Source organism: Electrophorus electricus, chromosome 23 (assembly GCF_013358815.1).
Source record: "Electrophorus electricus isolate fEleEle1 chromosome 23, fEleEle1.pri, whole genome shotgun sequence".
NCBI lineage: Eukaryota > Metazoa > Chordata > Actinopteri > Gymnotiformes > Gymnotidae > Electrophorus > Electrophorus electricus.
The window spans coordinates 1215308-1232284 of NC_049557.1; the positions used below are offsets into that span (position 1 = coordinate 1215308).

At 40.9% G+C, this 16977-nt stretch overlaps 2 protein-coding genes across 12 annotated transcripts in view; one reads left to right on the plus strand and one right to left on the minus strand.

The window, feature by feature from the left end:
* The window catches only part of sh3glb2a (SH3-domain GRB2-like endophilin B2a), a 19305-nt gene extending 9722 nt beyond the window's left edge, over window positions 1-9583 (plus strand). For 5 of the 10 annotated variants that reach the window (XM_027030932.2, XM_027030926.2, XM_027030927.2 and 2 more), the window contains 10 exons: window positions 1560-1693; window positions 1897-1989; window positions 2155-2166; window positions 3138-3200; window positions 4682-4705; window positions 4877-4966; window positions 5699-5799; window positions 5946-5960; window positions 6124-6337; window positions 6539-9583. In XM_027030932.2, coding sequence (XP_026886733.2) covers window positions 1560-1693; window positions 1897-1989; window positions 2155-2166; window positions 3138-3200; window positions 4682-4705; window positions 4877-4966; window positions 5699-5799; window positions 5946-5960; window positions 6124-6337; window positions 6539-6646 — 854 coding nt within the window. In that variant the 3' untranslated portion in view covers window positions 6647-9583. The remainder of the gene's footprint in view (window positions 1-1559; window positions 1694-1896; window positions 1990-2154; window positions 2167-3137; window positions 3201-4681; window positions 4706-4876; window positions 4967-5698; window positions 5800-5945; window positions 5961-6123; window positions 6338-6538) is intronic. The other 5 variants (XM_027030928.2, XM_027030935.2, XM_027030936.2 and 2 more) reach the window with 3 other exon arrangements.
* A 1622-nt stretch (window positions 9584-11205) lies between these two features.
* LOC113590664 (proline rich transmembrane protein 1B) lies at window positions 11206-14379 on the minus strand. 2 transcript variants are annotated; one of them, XM_035521816.1, is made up of 5 exons: window positions 13752-14379; window positions 12353-12924; window positions 11971-12099; window positions 11818-11886; window positions 11206-11423 (listed from the first exon to the last, which is right to left on the minus strand). In XM_035521816.1, the coding sequence occupies exons 1-5, from the start codon at window positions 13759-13761 to the stop codon at window positions 11301-11303; spliced, it is 903 nt and encodes a 300-aa protein (XP_035377709.1). In that variant the 5' UTR covers window positions 13762-14379; the 3' UTR covers window positions 11206-11300. The 2 variants fall into 2 exon arrangements, with proteins under 2 accessions (XP_035377709.1, XP_026886726.2); XM_027030925.2 differs by having other exon boundaries at window positions 11346-11886.
* Window positions 14380-16977: the final 2598 nt, after the last annotated feature.

The following is a 16977-nucleotide window of genomic DNA, read 5'->3' on the forward strand; positions in this document are numbered from 1 at the left end:
TTAAGAAAGTGTGTGGGCAGTGAATCTAGTAAGCAAGTGGAGGATTTTGAGCACGAGATCAGAGATGTAGGTTCTGGCTCTTGGATCGGTGTAAAGGATTCTAGAGTCTTTTTTGGCTAGATTGTGCTGATCTCTAAGTAGCTGCCTGATGTCACATTAATAATCTTAATATTATCTCTAATGTGCTTAATTGTTTCATTAAAGAAATTCATGAACTCATTACTACTGTGTGATGCTTTATTTCTAGTTAGATGTGCAATTGTACTAAATACAAATCTAGGATTATTTTTGTTATTTTCTATTAGGGTTTAGAGATAAGATGTTCGAGCGGTAATAAGTGCTTTTCTATACTTGAGAACTCTCCTTCCATGCAAGCTGGAAGACTACAAGCTTAGTGTGTTGCCATTTGCATTCTATTTTTGAGTGTTTTGTTTTAAATTGCAAATGTGATCATTATACCAATTATACTTTTTTTTTTTTTTTTCTTAAGAGAAGCAAGATTAATGAGTGTGCAGCGGAATACTGATTCTAAGCATTCAGTTATTTGATCAAGTTCCGTGGGGTTTAGGTTATCCTAGTCACAAATGATAAGTCTGGGAGATGCACCGTAAACGTGGGTGCATTGGCTGACGTGATTGTGTGTCTGGTATGATAGCGAAGTGAAGTTGCTATATTGTGGCTTATGCGTAGTTCAGTTGAAATTAGGGAATTGTCTGAGATGGCATCCAACTGTAGTAGTATGACTACGTTCTCTATGTCTACACCGTATATCAGTACTAAGTCAAGTGTATGTCCACCAGAGTGTGTGTTCTCTTATACAATGGGTGAAACCAGTTGATTCTAAGAACTAAAGGCCAATCTCAGAGCATCTTGGGCACTATCAAAGTGAATAGTGAAATCACCAATAATATCAACAATAATAATGGCTCTTTCTACTCGAGTGACTAGATTAGAGAGGAAATCTACAAAATAAGCATGGCAACAAACTTAACTATGGGAACCATCAGTGACATCACAGTAAATCTTAAAACATTTATGCTGTTTTATGCAGTTTGTTTGGTTTTTTTGAAAAAATTTTAAACAAGATTTTTAAAATAAAAAATGTTTACAAATGTATTTGTTACTATTTTGGGCATGAGATTATACTCTTGGTAGAAGTTAAACACCAATTAGACTAAGATATAGAAGGTTTGTGTGATTATTGAAGAATAGTGCAATGACTTTCATAATAATAACAAAAATAGATATTATTTCAACTTAATGCTTAAGGTACAGACATTTTCTATGTTCTACCTACATGCATTCTGTACACATGTTGGGATTTTGCTTCACGTAACTCAAAGCTGACTGCTTTCATTTTAATAGGTTATGCTTCATAAATTGGAACTGAAGACTAGGAACTTACTGAGTTGTATTTATGGATGCAGTTTTGAAGGCAGATTGAAAAAATTGTATTTGTGAAAAGAGCTAACATCATAGTACACAACTTCAGTTTGTCCTCAGGCAAAAGACCCTTTGATGATAAAGTAAGACACCTTGAATGGTCTTTGGTTGTGTAGGAAGTACCTTGATTCAAGTGGGTGACTGCCAGAGGAGGCTGGGAGGAGCTGAGCGTGAGTTTCTTCAGACCTCTGCCATTAGCTTCCTCACTCCCCTACGGAACTTTCTGGAAGGGGACTGGAGGACCATAACGGTGAGCTTTGAGCTTCTTGTCTTTCAAGGCTTGATGTCCTGTCAAGAGGGGGTAGTTCCGTCCCATTAAACTGTCCACTCCTGAACAGTGACACAACCTTGTCTCCCTTCCCGCAAACTTCAGGCCTCCTTCTGACAAAAACATAAGGTGGCCTCGAATACTTGTGCTGTGGCCTAAACTCTTTCTTTTTTGACTCCTTGCAGAAAGAAAGGAGGCTTCTGGAGAACCTGCGGTTGGATCTGGATGCCTGTAAAGCCAGGCTAAAGAAGGCCAAGGCCGCCGAGGCCAAGGCCGCTGTAAGCTACCTCCGCTCCCCTCCTTCCTCCTTAGCACCATATGCTCCTACTCTCCTCTTCCTTCCTTTGACCTTCGACTCTTAGCCCTTCTGGACTCTGTGTTGAGTGTGACCTGTGCTGTTAAATTCTGCACTAATCCTCCTGTCTTTGTCTCAACCTTTGCAGTGTGAGGGAGAAGTGAGTATTGGCGTGTAATCCTTCTTGATTTGGCAACCCTTCTTTTCTTCAGTTTAAACCCCCCCCCCCCCCCTTTTGCATCGTTTTCTTTCATGCGTCTAACTGTTAATGACGGGGAGGTTTTTTTATAGGTAGGTGTTTACTCCTGCTTATGATATGGGAAAGTCACTGATGCACTGCAACACAACTGCTGTCAAGCTTGAGACCGTTGACATCAAGCTATTGATGCTGTGCTTATGCTTTAACCACAGGGGTTTGCCTTAACACAGATGGCCTGCAAAAGGTTCCTAAGGCAAACAAAGGCTAATTACTCCCCTTCTGCTTCCCCAGGGGCTAGGCAATGTGTATCAGTTAAATCAGCAGTAAAGCACATGACTGATAACCTGAGTGAAGACAGTGCTTACACCTGGGTCTGTGAGTTCACAGGCTGTATATAACGCACTGTAATGACATTATTCGTAAGGAATGCCGGAGGGGGCATGTTCGCATTTGCTCAGCTTTTCTTTCCATTACTTACTTATTTATTTTTGGTAAAGTTCAAAGATCAAAGGTGGGGTGGGAAGCTTGGCTTGTTATGGTTCCACGCTCGAGTGCCGTTGTTGCTGACAGCACAGGACACGGATGGGCCAGTGAAATGGCACTCTGATCTTTGACCTTTTCAAGGCATGGTTCACAGATGCATGCCATTGTATGCTCTTGCAGAATAGCATGTTATCCTTACATTTTTCTCATGTGTAAAAAGTCCTTAAAAAGATCAACGGAAATCTTAATAATCAACAGGTAGCACATTTATTGGCAATAAATACGATTAAATGATTAGATGCACTCAACGGCAAGACATTCGCTGGGAGTTCTCAAGATATTCTTGACAATGACGCTATCTGGTGTCATTTAATTGACCTGCTTGTTTTGTTGCCTTGTTGGTGTCTTTCGTCTGGATGTGAGTTTAATGCTGTATTCTCTGGCTCTAGACAGTGCCAGACTTCCATGAGACCAGACCTCGGAATTATGTGCTGTCTGCCAGTGCGTCAGCGGTGAGTAACAATCTTACTGCCCTGTGACTCGACACAATAATACATATTACAGAGACTTTGTTTAAAAGCAGAGGTTGGGGAGGTAGACTGGTATTTTATGTGGATTTGCGCCTACACTGCCCACTGTGTTATTTTGAAGTACTTTTCTAAAAATAAACACACCTGCATAAAACAGTCATAACATGGTGCCTTAATTAGCATGCGGTTTTTAAAATCAAAGCAGCAGTTTTATTTTACCTCGGCCATATATAGTCCTTTTGATAATTGCTGAAATATTACTATAATCACTACAGACTTTGCAGCACAGCCTGAATAACTTTTCCACTATTTTTCAAGGCCGTTTGAAAGGCCGTCAGAACCCAGGCTTATAATGTTGACATTTTGTCAGTACATATGGAGCGCTCACTTGTAGATTAGTCCTGAATAGGTGGGTGACACTGGTTCGATCAGGCTTGCTTGTGCAGTGTTTAGCGAATGGATCTGTTGGTTGTTTTCCCACGGCAGTCCTTTGTTAGTGAGTGCGTTTTGTTAAGTGACTATAGGAGTATATCCTGTGCTGCTTGACCATTTGACATTTTAAGCCTTTTTGTTTTTAAGGTGTAGCAAGCTAAGGTTTACGTACAAACATTTCCAGTTATCAGAAGCAGTTGAGTTGTTCCACCTTAATTTTTAATCATATCTTTTTCATTTAAGAGGGACGTGAGTTATGATTAAGAATAAATTATTAGAGGGCAACTGAAATGATGCAAGGCAGTTACTTTTCTAAAAATAGTCTATCAAACCTTGCCAGTTTACTTTAGAGGCCTAAAGTCTAAGGGTAAATGATACTCATTTGTGCCCTGATTTTAGCTTTTAAGCATGGCCTCATATCCTCTGCTGAGAAAATAACTGAGGGCACAGCCAGTCTGTGTGTGTGTGTCACAGGTGGTTTGTGTGTGTGTGTGTCACAGGTGGTTTGTGTGTGTGTGTGTCACAGGTGGTTTGTGTGTGTGTGTGTCACAGGTGGTTTGTGTGTGTGTGTGTCACAGGTGGTTTGTGTGTGTGTGTGTCACAGGTGGTTTGTGTGTGTGTGTCTCACAGGTGGTTTGTGTGTGTGTGTCTCACAGGTGGTTTGTGTGTGTGTGTCTCACAGGTGGTTTGTGTGTGTGTGTCTCACAGGTGGTTTGTGTGTGTGTGTCTCACAGGTGGTTTGTGTGTGTGTGTGTGTGTGTGTGTGTGTGTGGTTTGGCTGTGGTGATGATTGTCTTGCTCTCACAGAATATTAATGTTGACATTAATGTATTCATGATGTCTTTAAAAAAAAATCTGTTTCATTGTATTGTTTTCTATAACGCAGTGAGAATCATTCTGCGGTCCTCTGCTCTAGCTCATGGCTCCACTGTCTAATATGATGCAGTGTTTGAACAGTGTGTTTAAATGGCTGGCCTCAGCATGATGTCATCACTGTTTGTGTGTGTTCTCTTCTCGCGTTTGCTGTCCAGCTCTGGACCGAAGAGGTGGAGAAAGTGAGTGTGATATCGCTTCCAGTCTATGTGACATTATTACTCAAGCCTACCCAGTTACCACATTGTTCATTACAGCACTGTTTCCCTGTCACTTTCAACCTTGCCTGTTGTACCGTTGCGTTCGTACGATGCTGTGCAGTGACCGCGTGCGTGCACACGTGTATTTGGCAGGCAGAGCAAGAGTTGCGGGCAGCGCAGACCGAGTTTGACCGCCAGGCGGAGGTCACGAGGCTCCTGCTGGAGGGAATTAGCAGCACGCACGTGAGTCATGTTTTGCATACTACACATTTTTGCCCTCATCCAGGGTACACATGTGACTGGTGAGCGAAGACCAGGGATTGGCTGAATAAACTTGTAAAATCACGTGTCAACAAAATTGTGTCAACAAATACCCGGGTTGAAGTTCTATGATTTTGTCACTGACTTCCCTGAAACTGGAAATTTAGATCCATCCATGGGGGTTGACTTTGCTGTAGAATTCATATAATTTTTTAAAAAGTAAAGCTGCCATGCCCTTTAAAACCAAAGTCAATCTTTCAATTCAGTATGATTAGATTAAGTGGAGCACGCGTATACAAAGTCCACACATGCATGGCTCATTTACACCACCTGAGCACTCTCTTCATACACAAGAAAACCTCATCCCCTATGTTGTGCATTCTCTAGCTCCTTTGTATTAAGGAATTTGCCTGTTTGGGTTTTCAGACCAATTATTTAAAGTAGTGAGAGGTTCCTGTTTTTCGGAATAGTTAATTTGGCTGGCATACAGTTTGTTGTAGACCTTACAAAAAGTCCTATTAAAAAAGCAGTTAAGAAAAGTTATTAGGATTATAGACTATGGGCTACTCTTATTCTCTGAACTAATCAAGCTCAGAAAAATCCAGCACAACATTGGTGTTTTGGGGATCTCTTATTATTAGGCGAGGATATGACTGAGTGGGTTCTCCGTGTCTCTTCTGGACGGCGGTAACGTTCCTGTGTTTACCTGCTCAGGTGAACCACTTGCGGTGCCTGCATGAGTTTGTGGAGGCCCAGGCCGCATATTACGGTCAGTGTCACCATGTCATGCAGGAGCTACAGAAAGAGCTGAGAAGGTGAGGGTCCGACACGTTCCGCTCTCCAGACAGTGCCAAACTATAGATCAGCTGGAAATGTTAGCCCCAGGATGGTGTTTTTAAAGGTGTTTAATATGTATATCATGTGGCTTTCTTGATTTTCCCCCCCGCCCTTGTGCTCACAGTGCCAATGGAGATGTGTGAGTAGGCCTTGAGAATGCATCTACTTTGCCTGAAAATCTGGTCTTATCTTAACCACAAGTGTTGGAATGCTTGTCTGAGCATGGCTTCTCTCTCTCTCTCTCTCTCTCTGTCTCTGTCTCTGTCTCTCCGCCCATCTCTGTCTGACACTCTCTTTCTCAGAAGATACCCTAACTCATTTGTGGTGAATCCCAGGTCTGTTCGATGCCCTTCGCTTGACCCCTCCTCCACCGTGCCCGTAAACTCCTTGAGCCCAGAGGTGGAGGCCCTTCAGATTGAGGAGGTGCATCCACCCGCAAGCGGCACGCGCAGAGCTAAGGTCCTGTATGACTATGACGCTGCTGACACCAGCGAGCTCTCGCTCCTGGCTGATGAGGTGAGGGAAGCTTTCAAAGATGGTGTTCTGAAAGAACAACAACCAAAAGTTTAAGCATATGCCTGAAAAAAAAAAAGGCTGCCACAATTAGCGTGGCATGTTATGTTTCTGAAATATTTGCAAGAGGATCTGTACCGACTGGGCGTTTTATCATTAATCTTTTTGTTTTTTTCTTCTCTGTGCTTTGCTTGCTCCATCCAGCTTATTACAGTGTACACAGTGCCAGGAATGGACTCTGATTGGCTGATTGGGGAGCGAGGAAACCAGAAAGGGAAGGTGCCCGTAACATACCTGGAGCTCTTGAGTTAAAGAGGTTATCTAAATGCATACAGTGATGTGCTATTACATGCATTAACATGTAATAATAAGTAGTTATAAACAGATTCAGACGTGGACTCAGTTTCATACTTTTGACTAAGATAACTTTTTTTTTTTGTAATCTGAGAGTTTATTTATTTTAATGTCAATCTTCGTTTACTGTCTCTTGGCAGCACTGAGAAAACAGTTCTTGGTTATAGTTTAAGGCCTTTAATTTCGTCCTCATGATATAGTGAGATCGCAGGCAGTTCAGGTATTCTCATATAACATTCTTACTAATACAAGCCTTTCAGCATTTACAGACATAAATCAGAGGAATCTCTAATATGTCGACTCATGGATTGTGTTTTACAATATTACCACCAAAATATCCTCAAAGCCAAAAACTAGATAAAAGTTAATAGCTACATCATGCCAAATGCTTGAATTTGAAATCTACAGAAGTTTAGATATAGATATGTGCCTGACTTAACATTTCTGGACCCAAAAATAGCTGGTGCACCTATAACTTATAACTTAACCTGACTATAACTCGTCACCTGCTAGTCCATCTCTAACTTATCATATCCTGTCTGCTCATAAGCTAATGTCGGTAAGTTCTAATGTCTTAACTTCTTGCCTGTTTGCGCGCTTTGGTCTCTCAGCATCCGGGAACGCCTGCCTGAGCTTCTCTCGTTGGCCTCTGTTATCTACTTTCTTAACAGCTGAGTGAGGCAAGCCTTGTGTGACTCAGCGTGAACACTGTTTACACAGGCACTGCTGGCCAATCTTCTGGAATCAGTTCGTAGAAGTGTTTAGTACAGTCTCTGAGGCCGTGACACCCCTCAGAATTGTCTCCATTAGTTGAGAATGAATGCAAGTCGAGCAAGTTGTCTTTATGGCTAGCACCGTGAGACCGCAGGGACTAGTGGGGGAGAGGCTATTAGGGTTGCTATGAGACAGGGAAGAACTTATGCTGTGTATAGATCGACTGGGAACATGACTCGAGAATTGGAAGTAGGTAATGATTTAAGAGGAATGGTGTGCAAAGATGCTCTAAAGTTTCCCAGCGAAATGGGTTTTGAAATTTAAATATAATTGAAATAAAATGGGTTTTAGTAGAAGACTTACAGGACCTAAAACATTGACATTCAATCATTTAAATCACAACTAACTAAACTGACTCATGTTAGCAAACAACACAAATTATCTAAGGCATCAACAAGCAAGCAAAAGCTTAAAAAACTTAAAGGTGAAGCAATGCCTGTCCTGACAAGCAAATACAGATTTGATAATGTTGGATAGCAGTTGATTTTCCGATTTCTTCCATTTATGTGCTGATATTGGCATTTATTAATAAGCAACAGAGTGCAAAGAGCAGCGGAGTGAACAGATCGAAAATTCGGGAAACAGGATTTTTACAAACGTGCTTGCGCCAGTGGGGTTTCCTTTGAGTTGTGCGCCAAGTCTAGTTCTGAACTAATATGCATGGTCCCTAGGAGGTCCGTTCTGAAGTTCCTCCATAATCTAGAATTATCCTTGTGTCGAAATAATTAGAAAAAAATTAAAAAGCCCTTGCTTTGAATTTGCAAATTTAGATGGAAAATGTTCAGAATCTTTATTCAAAATACAAAATAAGGCATTTAATAAGTAGATATCAGCAAAGATGTCAAGTGTAATACGAATTGTTGCCACACAAGCCTCAAAGTAATCTTGTGTTAAGGAATCTTTACAAATCATGTTCATAAGAAATGAATGTGCTGGTTTGATTTGAGATCGTTTTGAAATGTGTATTGCTACATTCCATTGTTTTTGTAACCCCTCTTTGTTAGAATAATTGTATATGTCAGAGTTGCTTTATTATAAACTCGGTCTGTAGCAGTGGCAGGCAACTTTGTAAATTAGTTTTCTACTAACCACTCTGCTTGAGTAGTTAGGTCTGTTGAAGCATATTTCACTACACCGGAAGTTGACTGAATCTGAATGTGAAAATTTGAATTGGAGTGAAATGACATTGACACATTTATACTCTCTCTGTTGGATTTCTGCATGAAGTTTCTCTCCATGTTAATGTTGTTTTAAAGAAGCCCAGAGGACCTTTTGTTCAGCTATTGGTTCTGTCTGTGAGTCAATGAGACTATAGGGTGTTTCAATCCTGAGCAAGTGGGTAATTTTCTGTCCCGTGATTATAGATGTACTTCTTGGCCATAACATTTGTGTTAAAAATACGCTCCCTGATGGACAAGATGTTTGTTGGTCTGCTTTAAACAGAAAATGTTTTGAAGATAATATATAATATTAGCCATTCATTGTCAAAATTAACTCTCTTTTTTTAAAGCATGAATTAAAAAGATTTCTTTTAATGATTATTGTTTAATATCACTCATTAATAGCATTATCACCATTCAGCTTTTATTGTTGTTTTGTATATTTATTGCTGCTGCTATTGTTTGTGGCCAAAGATCTGGTAGAAGACAGTGAATATGGTAACACTTTACGTTCAGATTTCATCACTAGCCAACATTTAATGAACCATGAGCTTTAGCATTAATGAACCATAAGTAATTAACAATTTCATTAATAGCCCTCTGTAATACTCCTGGGCAAATTGGCTAAACTGGAAAAATCCAGAGGATTTTAATTGCCTTGTTACCATTACCCGTGGTTCACTAATGGTCAAGTTCATGGTCTGTTCGTTTATAAAAATATGGTAGTCTGCATTTCCATCGAGGTTCAAATGCAGTTGGTACCACTACACTGTCAGTCTGACTTATTTGCTTAGTGTGACGTAAGGAGTTAATGTTGGGTTCACAAGAGGGGCCATTTGTGCTTGCCTGCCCTATTGCTAAGTGACTGCCTGTGTTGTTGATGGCATTAACGTTTTTCCTTTTACCTTTCTCTCCACTGTATTTATTGCCTGGAATGTAATAAAAGTAACCTCGATTGATATGTGATGTGGTTAATATGCATTAATATTTATTACAATTCGTACACGAACACTGTATTGTCATCTATGTGCCAAAAAGGTGCACAAACCATATACAGTTATGTGCAAAATAATAGCAGCGTGTTTAAAACAACTGAGAAAAAGTTCAGTCCTCATAATAGCATTTATTTCCATGTACACAAAGGCACTGGGAGCACTGCACATTCAATTCCAAATGAAAACATGAGCCAAATATCAATTTTTAAACTGAAAATGAAGAAAAAAGAATAATGATAATGTCATTTTCATTTACAAACTCGAATATTTATAACTTTCAGTATAAACTGAAAGTTGTTTATAGATTTAGCTTTTCTGTTGATCACTGAACTAATATTTATTTGTATAACCTTTATTTCTGATAACTGCTTTACATTTGTGTGGCATGGAGTCAACTAACAGATATTCCAGCCCATGCTAACAGGTCTACATTCCACAGTTCTTCTGCATTCTTGGGTTTTGCATCAAAAACAGCATTTTTGATGTCACTCCACAAATTCTCAATCGGATTGTGTTCTGGGGATTGGGCTGGCCACTTCATAACATTAATCTTGTTGGTCTGGAACCAGGATGTTGCCCGCTTGCTGGTGTGTTTGGGGTCGTGGTCCTTCTGAAACATCCATTTCAAGGGCATTTCTTCTTCAGCATAAGGCAGCATGACCTCTTCCAGTATTTTTGATATATTCAAACTGGTCCATGGTGCCTGGTGTGTGATAAATGGGTCAGACTCCAAAGTATGAGAAACATACCCAAATCATTATGCTTGCACCTCCATATTTTACAGTCTTCACAGTGTACTGTGGCTTGAATTCAGTGTTTGTGGGTCATCTCACAAACTGTCTGTGGCCTTTAGACCCAATAAGAACAATCTTGCTTTCATCTGTCCATAGAATGTTGCACCATTTCTCTTTAGGCCAGTGTTTTTTGGCAAACTAACCTTTTCAACATTGTCTTTTTCAGGAATGGTACTTTACAAGGGTTTCTTGCAAATAGTTTGGCTTCACGTAGGTGTCTTCTGATTGTTGCAGTATTCACTGAAGATCTTCTTTGATTTCCCAGAAGCTGATCATTGGATGCTTCTTTGCCATTCTTGTTATTCTATGATCTACACGGATGGTGTTTCTTTCCTACCACGTGTTTCGAGTTTTGTTTGCCATTTTAAAGCATTTGAGATCATTTTATCTGAGCAGCCAATTATTTTCTGCACTTCTTTGTTTTCCCCTCTGCAATCAACTTCTTGATCAAAGTTCTTTCTCCTTCGGTACAATGTCTGGAACAACCCATTTTAATAACTGAGCAAGGGTTAAAACCAGCAGGTACAACATTTACTGCACACCTTCTTAAAATAAGGGCCATAATTGACACCTGTTTCTTCATAGAATGAATGACCTCACTAATTGAACTCCACACTGCTATTAATTTGAACATGCCCCTTTCATTAAATGAGTCAATTACACCCAATTAGCAGCGTGCATGTCATGACTGTTGATTCTGTTGGTCGCCCATTACTCGGCTACACCTAGTCTGAATTCTTTCCCCTTGTATTATTTTTTTCTGCCAAAATCAGTAATTAAATACATTAGTGATGTTAGTTTTTTTTTTCTGCTATTATTTTGCACATAACTGTAGTTACAGTCAATACACAGACTATTAATAGAGAATATTCAGATGTGACCTATGAAATTACAAACTGTAACTTAACTCATCCAAGGGCTCTATCTGCAATTTATTGAAAAATTCCCTAGATTGTATTTTCCTCACTCTGTCTTCTCTGCAATATCCACAGCCACTGAGAGAGTGCATTATCTAAGGATTGAAAGAACAACATATGAACCCATTTTTAGAAATAATCGCTATTAAGTTGCTTAAAAAATACAAAGTATACAATATATATGTACAGAAACAGAGTTTCATAGCTCCCATCAGACCCATCCTCTTCCATGCTTCTAATGATTGAAATTTGACTCTGTTGAATAAGGTGTACCATAATTTTGGTTTTTACAAACTATAGACTTTTCAAGCCTGTATTCTTTGTCTGCTTCCTTAAAGAATGTATTTATTTACTTATTATTCATAAATGCTCTCTGCACGTGAGGAGGAAAGCCTCCAGTAACCAGGTGGACTATACACAGAGGGCTATGATCACATATACCATCCAGCCCACAAACATGAAGATGCCAAACATGAAACTGAACATCACCAGCAGCCGGGCCTTCTGGGATGCCCTCACGCCCTCTCGGATGTCGCCCCGGGCCAGCGCCGTGCGGGTCTGAAAGTACAGAGTCCAGAGGACATGGAGGGTTTGCAACGGTTCCGCACGTGAGAGCGGAGATGCGGCACCTGGCGTACTTACTTCGAAAGAGTACATGAGTGCCACCAAGCCGCTCATCAGACAGCAGAAGATGGTGACTAGGAGAGACTCCACCAGGTAGTCTTTGGGCAAAGGCGGCCGGTCCTCAGCTATTGGTGGGCCGTTCATGTACTGCAACAGAGAGTTGTACACAGATGACTCGGACTATACGGCTGGCGCAACTAGTTAAGAAGCACTGTGTTTGAGGCGTTGTTTACACGAAGACGCTATGCTTCAATGCGTTTGGCTTGGCGCCTGAAACGATGCTTCCTGTAATGGGTGTTTGGGTGTTGGTGTGTAGTCCGTAGATGTAGAATGGGTCAGGTGCGTTCGAGGAAATGACATATGCAGCTTCTTCTGAAAGGAAGCCAGCGAGGGCCCTTACTATAGCGTAAGAGGTGGGCATGAACGAAGGTTGGTTGAAGGCCGGGGGGCCAGCCGCTGGCTGGCAGGCCACGACCGGCTGGTTGGCATAGTGTGGCAGCGGGGGAGGGTAGATCAGGTAGGCGAATTTGGGGTCTGGAAGGCTGTAGGGTGGGGGATCCTCTGAGAGGCTCTCTGCGTGACCTCCGGCGAGGGCACCGTCTCCACCCTCTGGAGCCGTCTGCTCCAGGTCGCAGGTGGAGTGGAGGGCTCGCGTGCTGTCTGCATCGTACGCTGGGTTTAGGGTGCGGTTGCTCTCTGTATCACAGGTGAGCTGCGCCGTCTGGGCGCTGTCTGTGTCGAACGGCCGAGGGGCAGTCTGATCCCCATCGTCGTCGGTCGCTGGACGGTCAGCGTGAATGCTGTCTGTGTCCATGGCGGACCCTGCGGTCAGGATGCTGATGGAGTCGTGTGTGTGGAAGCTGGCACGGGCCGGGGGGGTTCTGCACCCTGGTGGCCGCTGCGGTTCTGGAGCTCTAGGCGAGGTGGCTGTGGGAACCACCTCGGCATCAACAGAAAAGTTTGGTGGACTGGCTGGGGACAGAAAAGAAAGATATTTATGTGACATTTTATTTGAAAGGTATCTGATTCAACATATTTCTGACCATAATGGTAAAAGGCTTTGTTAAAGTACTCCTGAAATATAAACATGGGTCTTATGTAGCCCTAAACCTAACCCTTTAGATTGAGCAGCTTTCTGTCCTGCACTAGAAGAGAGGCAGGACTCATTAATTCAGCTAGTGGGTTACTGATCCAGTCCTTTAGGCTGCATGCCTCATTAAGTTTCCTGCCTTTCACTGTGATGCATATCAAAAGTGAACAGCACACACATCTATACAGAACCCACAAAACTATAGCTTTCAGTCACCTATCTTTGCATGAGGTTTGGAAAAACCCAATTATCGGCAAACAAATGATTTTTAGTACAATTTGTACAGTACAAATGTATTGACTGAGGCCAAAATCCCTCAAATTACATTTGTTATATTTTGGAAAGGCTGGAAACTGCATATATGATAACCCTCGTGCCATTCAACTATGTATCTGTTATACTTCTATTCATTACAGTTTCATCAAGGTTTTTTTAGCCTCATAACATGACCCCTTCTGACTGATATTTTGCTGAAAAATGACACGCTGATACTTACATTGTCTTTCTGGAGATTAAGTTGCTTAGATTAACATTCTTATATTAACTCTTGGCTTCTGTATAGTACGACAGACTTTTAAAAGCCTTCCAAGTGCATATTCCATGCAATTGTCATGGCCTCGATAGGAAAACAGTATTTTCTATGTGCTCAAAAAGCCAGTTGATAGACTGGAGATCAGATCTAGACTACTTGTAGAGCCTTAAGATTTACCTGCATCCATAGGAAGGGTCCAGTGTGGGTCAGAGGTTAGCTGGGCATCAGGAAAAGAGGAACTTGCAGATGTTGGATATCCAATCAGTTAGGAATGTGGGGAACTTTCTTGTCTGTCTGTAAAATGGCCACAAATAGTGTGAGCTCCTTGTGCACAGTATCGTGTTCGTTTAATAATTGACAACTAGGGCCGTCTCTCTCTCTCTCTCTCTCGCTCTCTCTCTCTCTCTCTCTCTCTCGCTCTCTCTCTCTCTGTGTGTGTGTGTGTGCGTGTGTACATGTGCAGCTCCACAACTTGTCAATGTTTTCGATGCATTATCACATGTAAGTTATCATCTCAAAATCGGATTGCTTCTTGTACGCATGTCCATGCAAGCTTGCAATAGTATGTGCTTATGCAAAGTTTTCTGTGTAACTGCTTCCGTTGGGTTATTTGATACATTTTTCCCTGGCCAATCTGTCCATCCCATCTGTAAATACCATGGAGTTGTTGAGTGCATTACTGTGTAAAAGTCACTTTCTTTTTTGTGTAAAAAACACTTTTTATTTACTTCTAGTCAGAACGGCCATTAAGGAAAAGGAATTATTATTTTTTTAGTCAGGAAAAAAGATGAGAAAATAATTTAAAAATAAGAACAGCATAAAGCCTCCAACACTACACTGAATATCCAAATTTTCTATATTTTTCATTTGTGTACTCAGTTTTTTTTGCACTCTTCTGTCACCTTCAGTCTTCAACCTAACCAGTCTTAAAACCACCTTGTTACAAATGTGTCCTCGAAGCAAAAGGTGTTCTTGAAAGGAATCGCCGACATTATATTTCCACCTGAGAGATCCTCACATTCTTACAAGGAACTAAGAGAGATTTCTAATGAAAGTAGATATGATAATCCACGTGCAAAAGGTAAAAAAAACAAACAAAAAACATAAGGAGAAAGGTTATTCAGGTTAATTAATTTCTGTAATTACACAAGAGTCCAAACCCTAATCATAAATCCAAAACAGATCTACAAGGTCAGAACCAGAAAACAATAGGGACCAGGAGACTTGATCTGGACATATGCAACAAGCAGGCAGTGCTATTTTATGGTATCTGTCGTATGCGTGCCTGGCGCTTCTCAGCTTCGCCTGCAGAGGTCTCTGTCACCCCAGTTCTGAGTTCACCTGTTCCACGTTTGTTCTGATTAACTACACCACAGTGTTCTGTATGTGGCCTGTGTTTTTACTTAGTTAATGTGAAACTGTGGATTGTTGGTGGTACTTTGGGCTCTCAGCATTATCTGACTGGGCTTGGTCTGTTCTGTGTAAGTTCTTTTTTTATTAGGCCACATCTGTTTGTTTCACTTGCTTCAGACTCTTCGTTCTTGCTGACATTAGGACTTATTTGCATTATTTATGGGCTTTCATTTTGGATGGTGGATATGTATTAAAAACCTGCTTTTGGGGCTTAGTTTTATATTTATTGCTTAGCTTGTTACAAATAACTAGATAAAATAATTCAAGCAGAACAGTAATATACTCAGTAGCATTACATTTCTCAAATACTCTTTTTAAGTTTACTATGTGCATTTTCTTTTGTGAAATTCAAAATGTAAATGCATTTTCGCTGTCTTTAACATCGTTTTCTAAGAGTTTGTTGGTGCAATACACTACAGCCACCAACAGAGGGTGCTAATATTCCCTTTTATCGTTTTAATTTAAAGTCACTTAAATGTAAGTACATTTTCTTAATCAACAATTAAGCACACATACAAATGGACAGTATTTTTAATAATAATTAAATGTGAGTTTTAGAAATTGATAAGGCTATCTACTGCTTCTGAAGCCGGTCTGGGGAAGAATAATGACTTTTACTAACCATCTGAATCAACCTTCCCATAATCACACAAACTAGGAAGTCATCGTGACTGCTGAGACAAAGCCTCTCTGTCTTATGGTGAGGAGCCGAACTGATGTGGAAATGAACGCGCATGTGAGCATCATTGTGTGGAGTGATGGCTGTCTCCTCCACAGATCATACCGAAACAGATAAGGCTGGTGGATGTATTAGGAAGCTTAACTGACCACTTTCATAATGTTCTTTGTAAATTGAAACTGGGGTCCAGTATAGCCTATTGTCTTGCGGTATAATCGTTGTGTTTGGGAATGAACGAGCAAGTCGTAAATATAGAACCCGTGTGACGGTGCTGCAGTATCTTATGTAGAAATAAACAGCGATAACAAACAGGTGTCTCAGCTAAACGGCACACGTGCTCCACGCTGTCGGTCTGTCCAGCTGAAGAGACCGAGCAGCATCTGAAGCTGATTAAGGAGACGCTCGGGTCTCTTTGCAAATTCTCCCGAAATAATGCTGTGATCTCCAATCCAGTCATCTCCTAAATTCCCCCACCCATGTCCTTCCGAAGAAAACCGGGGGCTGGAGAAGTTGTGCTACCATGATTCATCTTAATGCCTTGTTTGCATTACAGAATATGTGCATTCATTTCAGTGTAAATGCTTTTGGTCACTTTCAAACTAGCGTCCTCAAGTTCACGTTTATGGCATCTGCCATGCACGGAGCCTTTGTCTGTGTTCAGAGCAAAAGGGAGGTAGGACCCTTTTGTTTAAAGTGTAAAGGGTCCTGCCCTAAATCAGGTCTGTGTTTTGGCTAATCAGATTAAGCTCGTTACACCTCTCTTTGCTGCCCTCACCGCAAGAACTGAGCTCAGCAGGGTTTTAGGAGCAGTTTTGCTCTCTGTGGCATGATTGTGTTTTGCTGCAATGTGCTGCTTTTCTCTTCTGGTTGAGATAACCGTGATTCAAGCCATGTTGGGCAATATTGTGCGGTTGTTTCCATGGAGTACTGCAAATTTAGGCAACTCCACGTACCTATTTCTAATGTGTTTCTGTAAACCCCTTTCTCAAAAGCCAATCTAAATGATTTCAATGATCCTTTCTGCTCAATAATCCAAATAATTACCAGACACTCCAACAAACAGAAATTCTATATATATTTTTGTAAAAGGTGATGCAGATATGATTCAGTCAGTCATAGTAATTCTCCTTACGTAAAAGGCAGATTCTATTGCCCTTCACTGGAACCACTAACTATGAGTAACTAAGTATATTGCTGCTTATAGAAAACAGATTCAGTTCCAGATGGGGTTACTCAGATTTATATTTTTGGGCCAGCATAGTTTACATTATATATTAATGAATTGGTAAAATAAGTCCAATTGTAAAATGG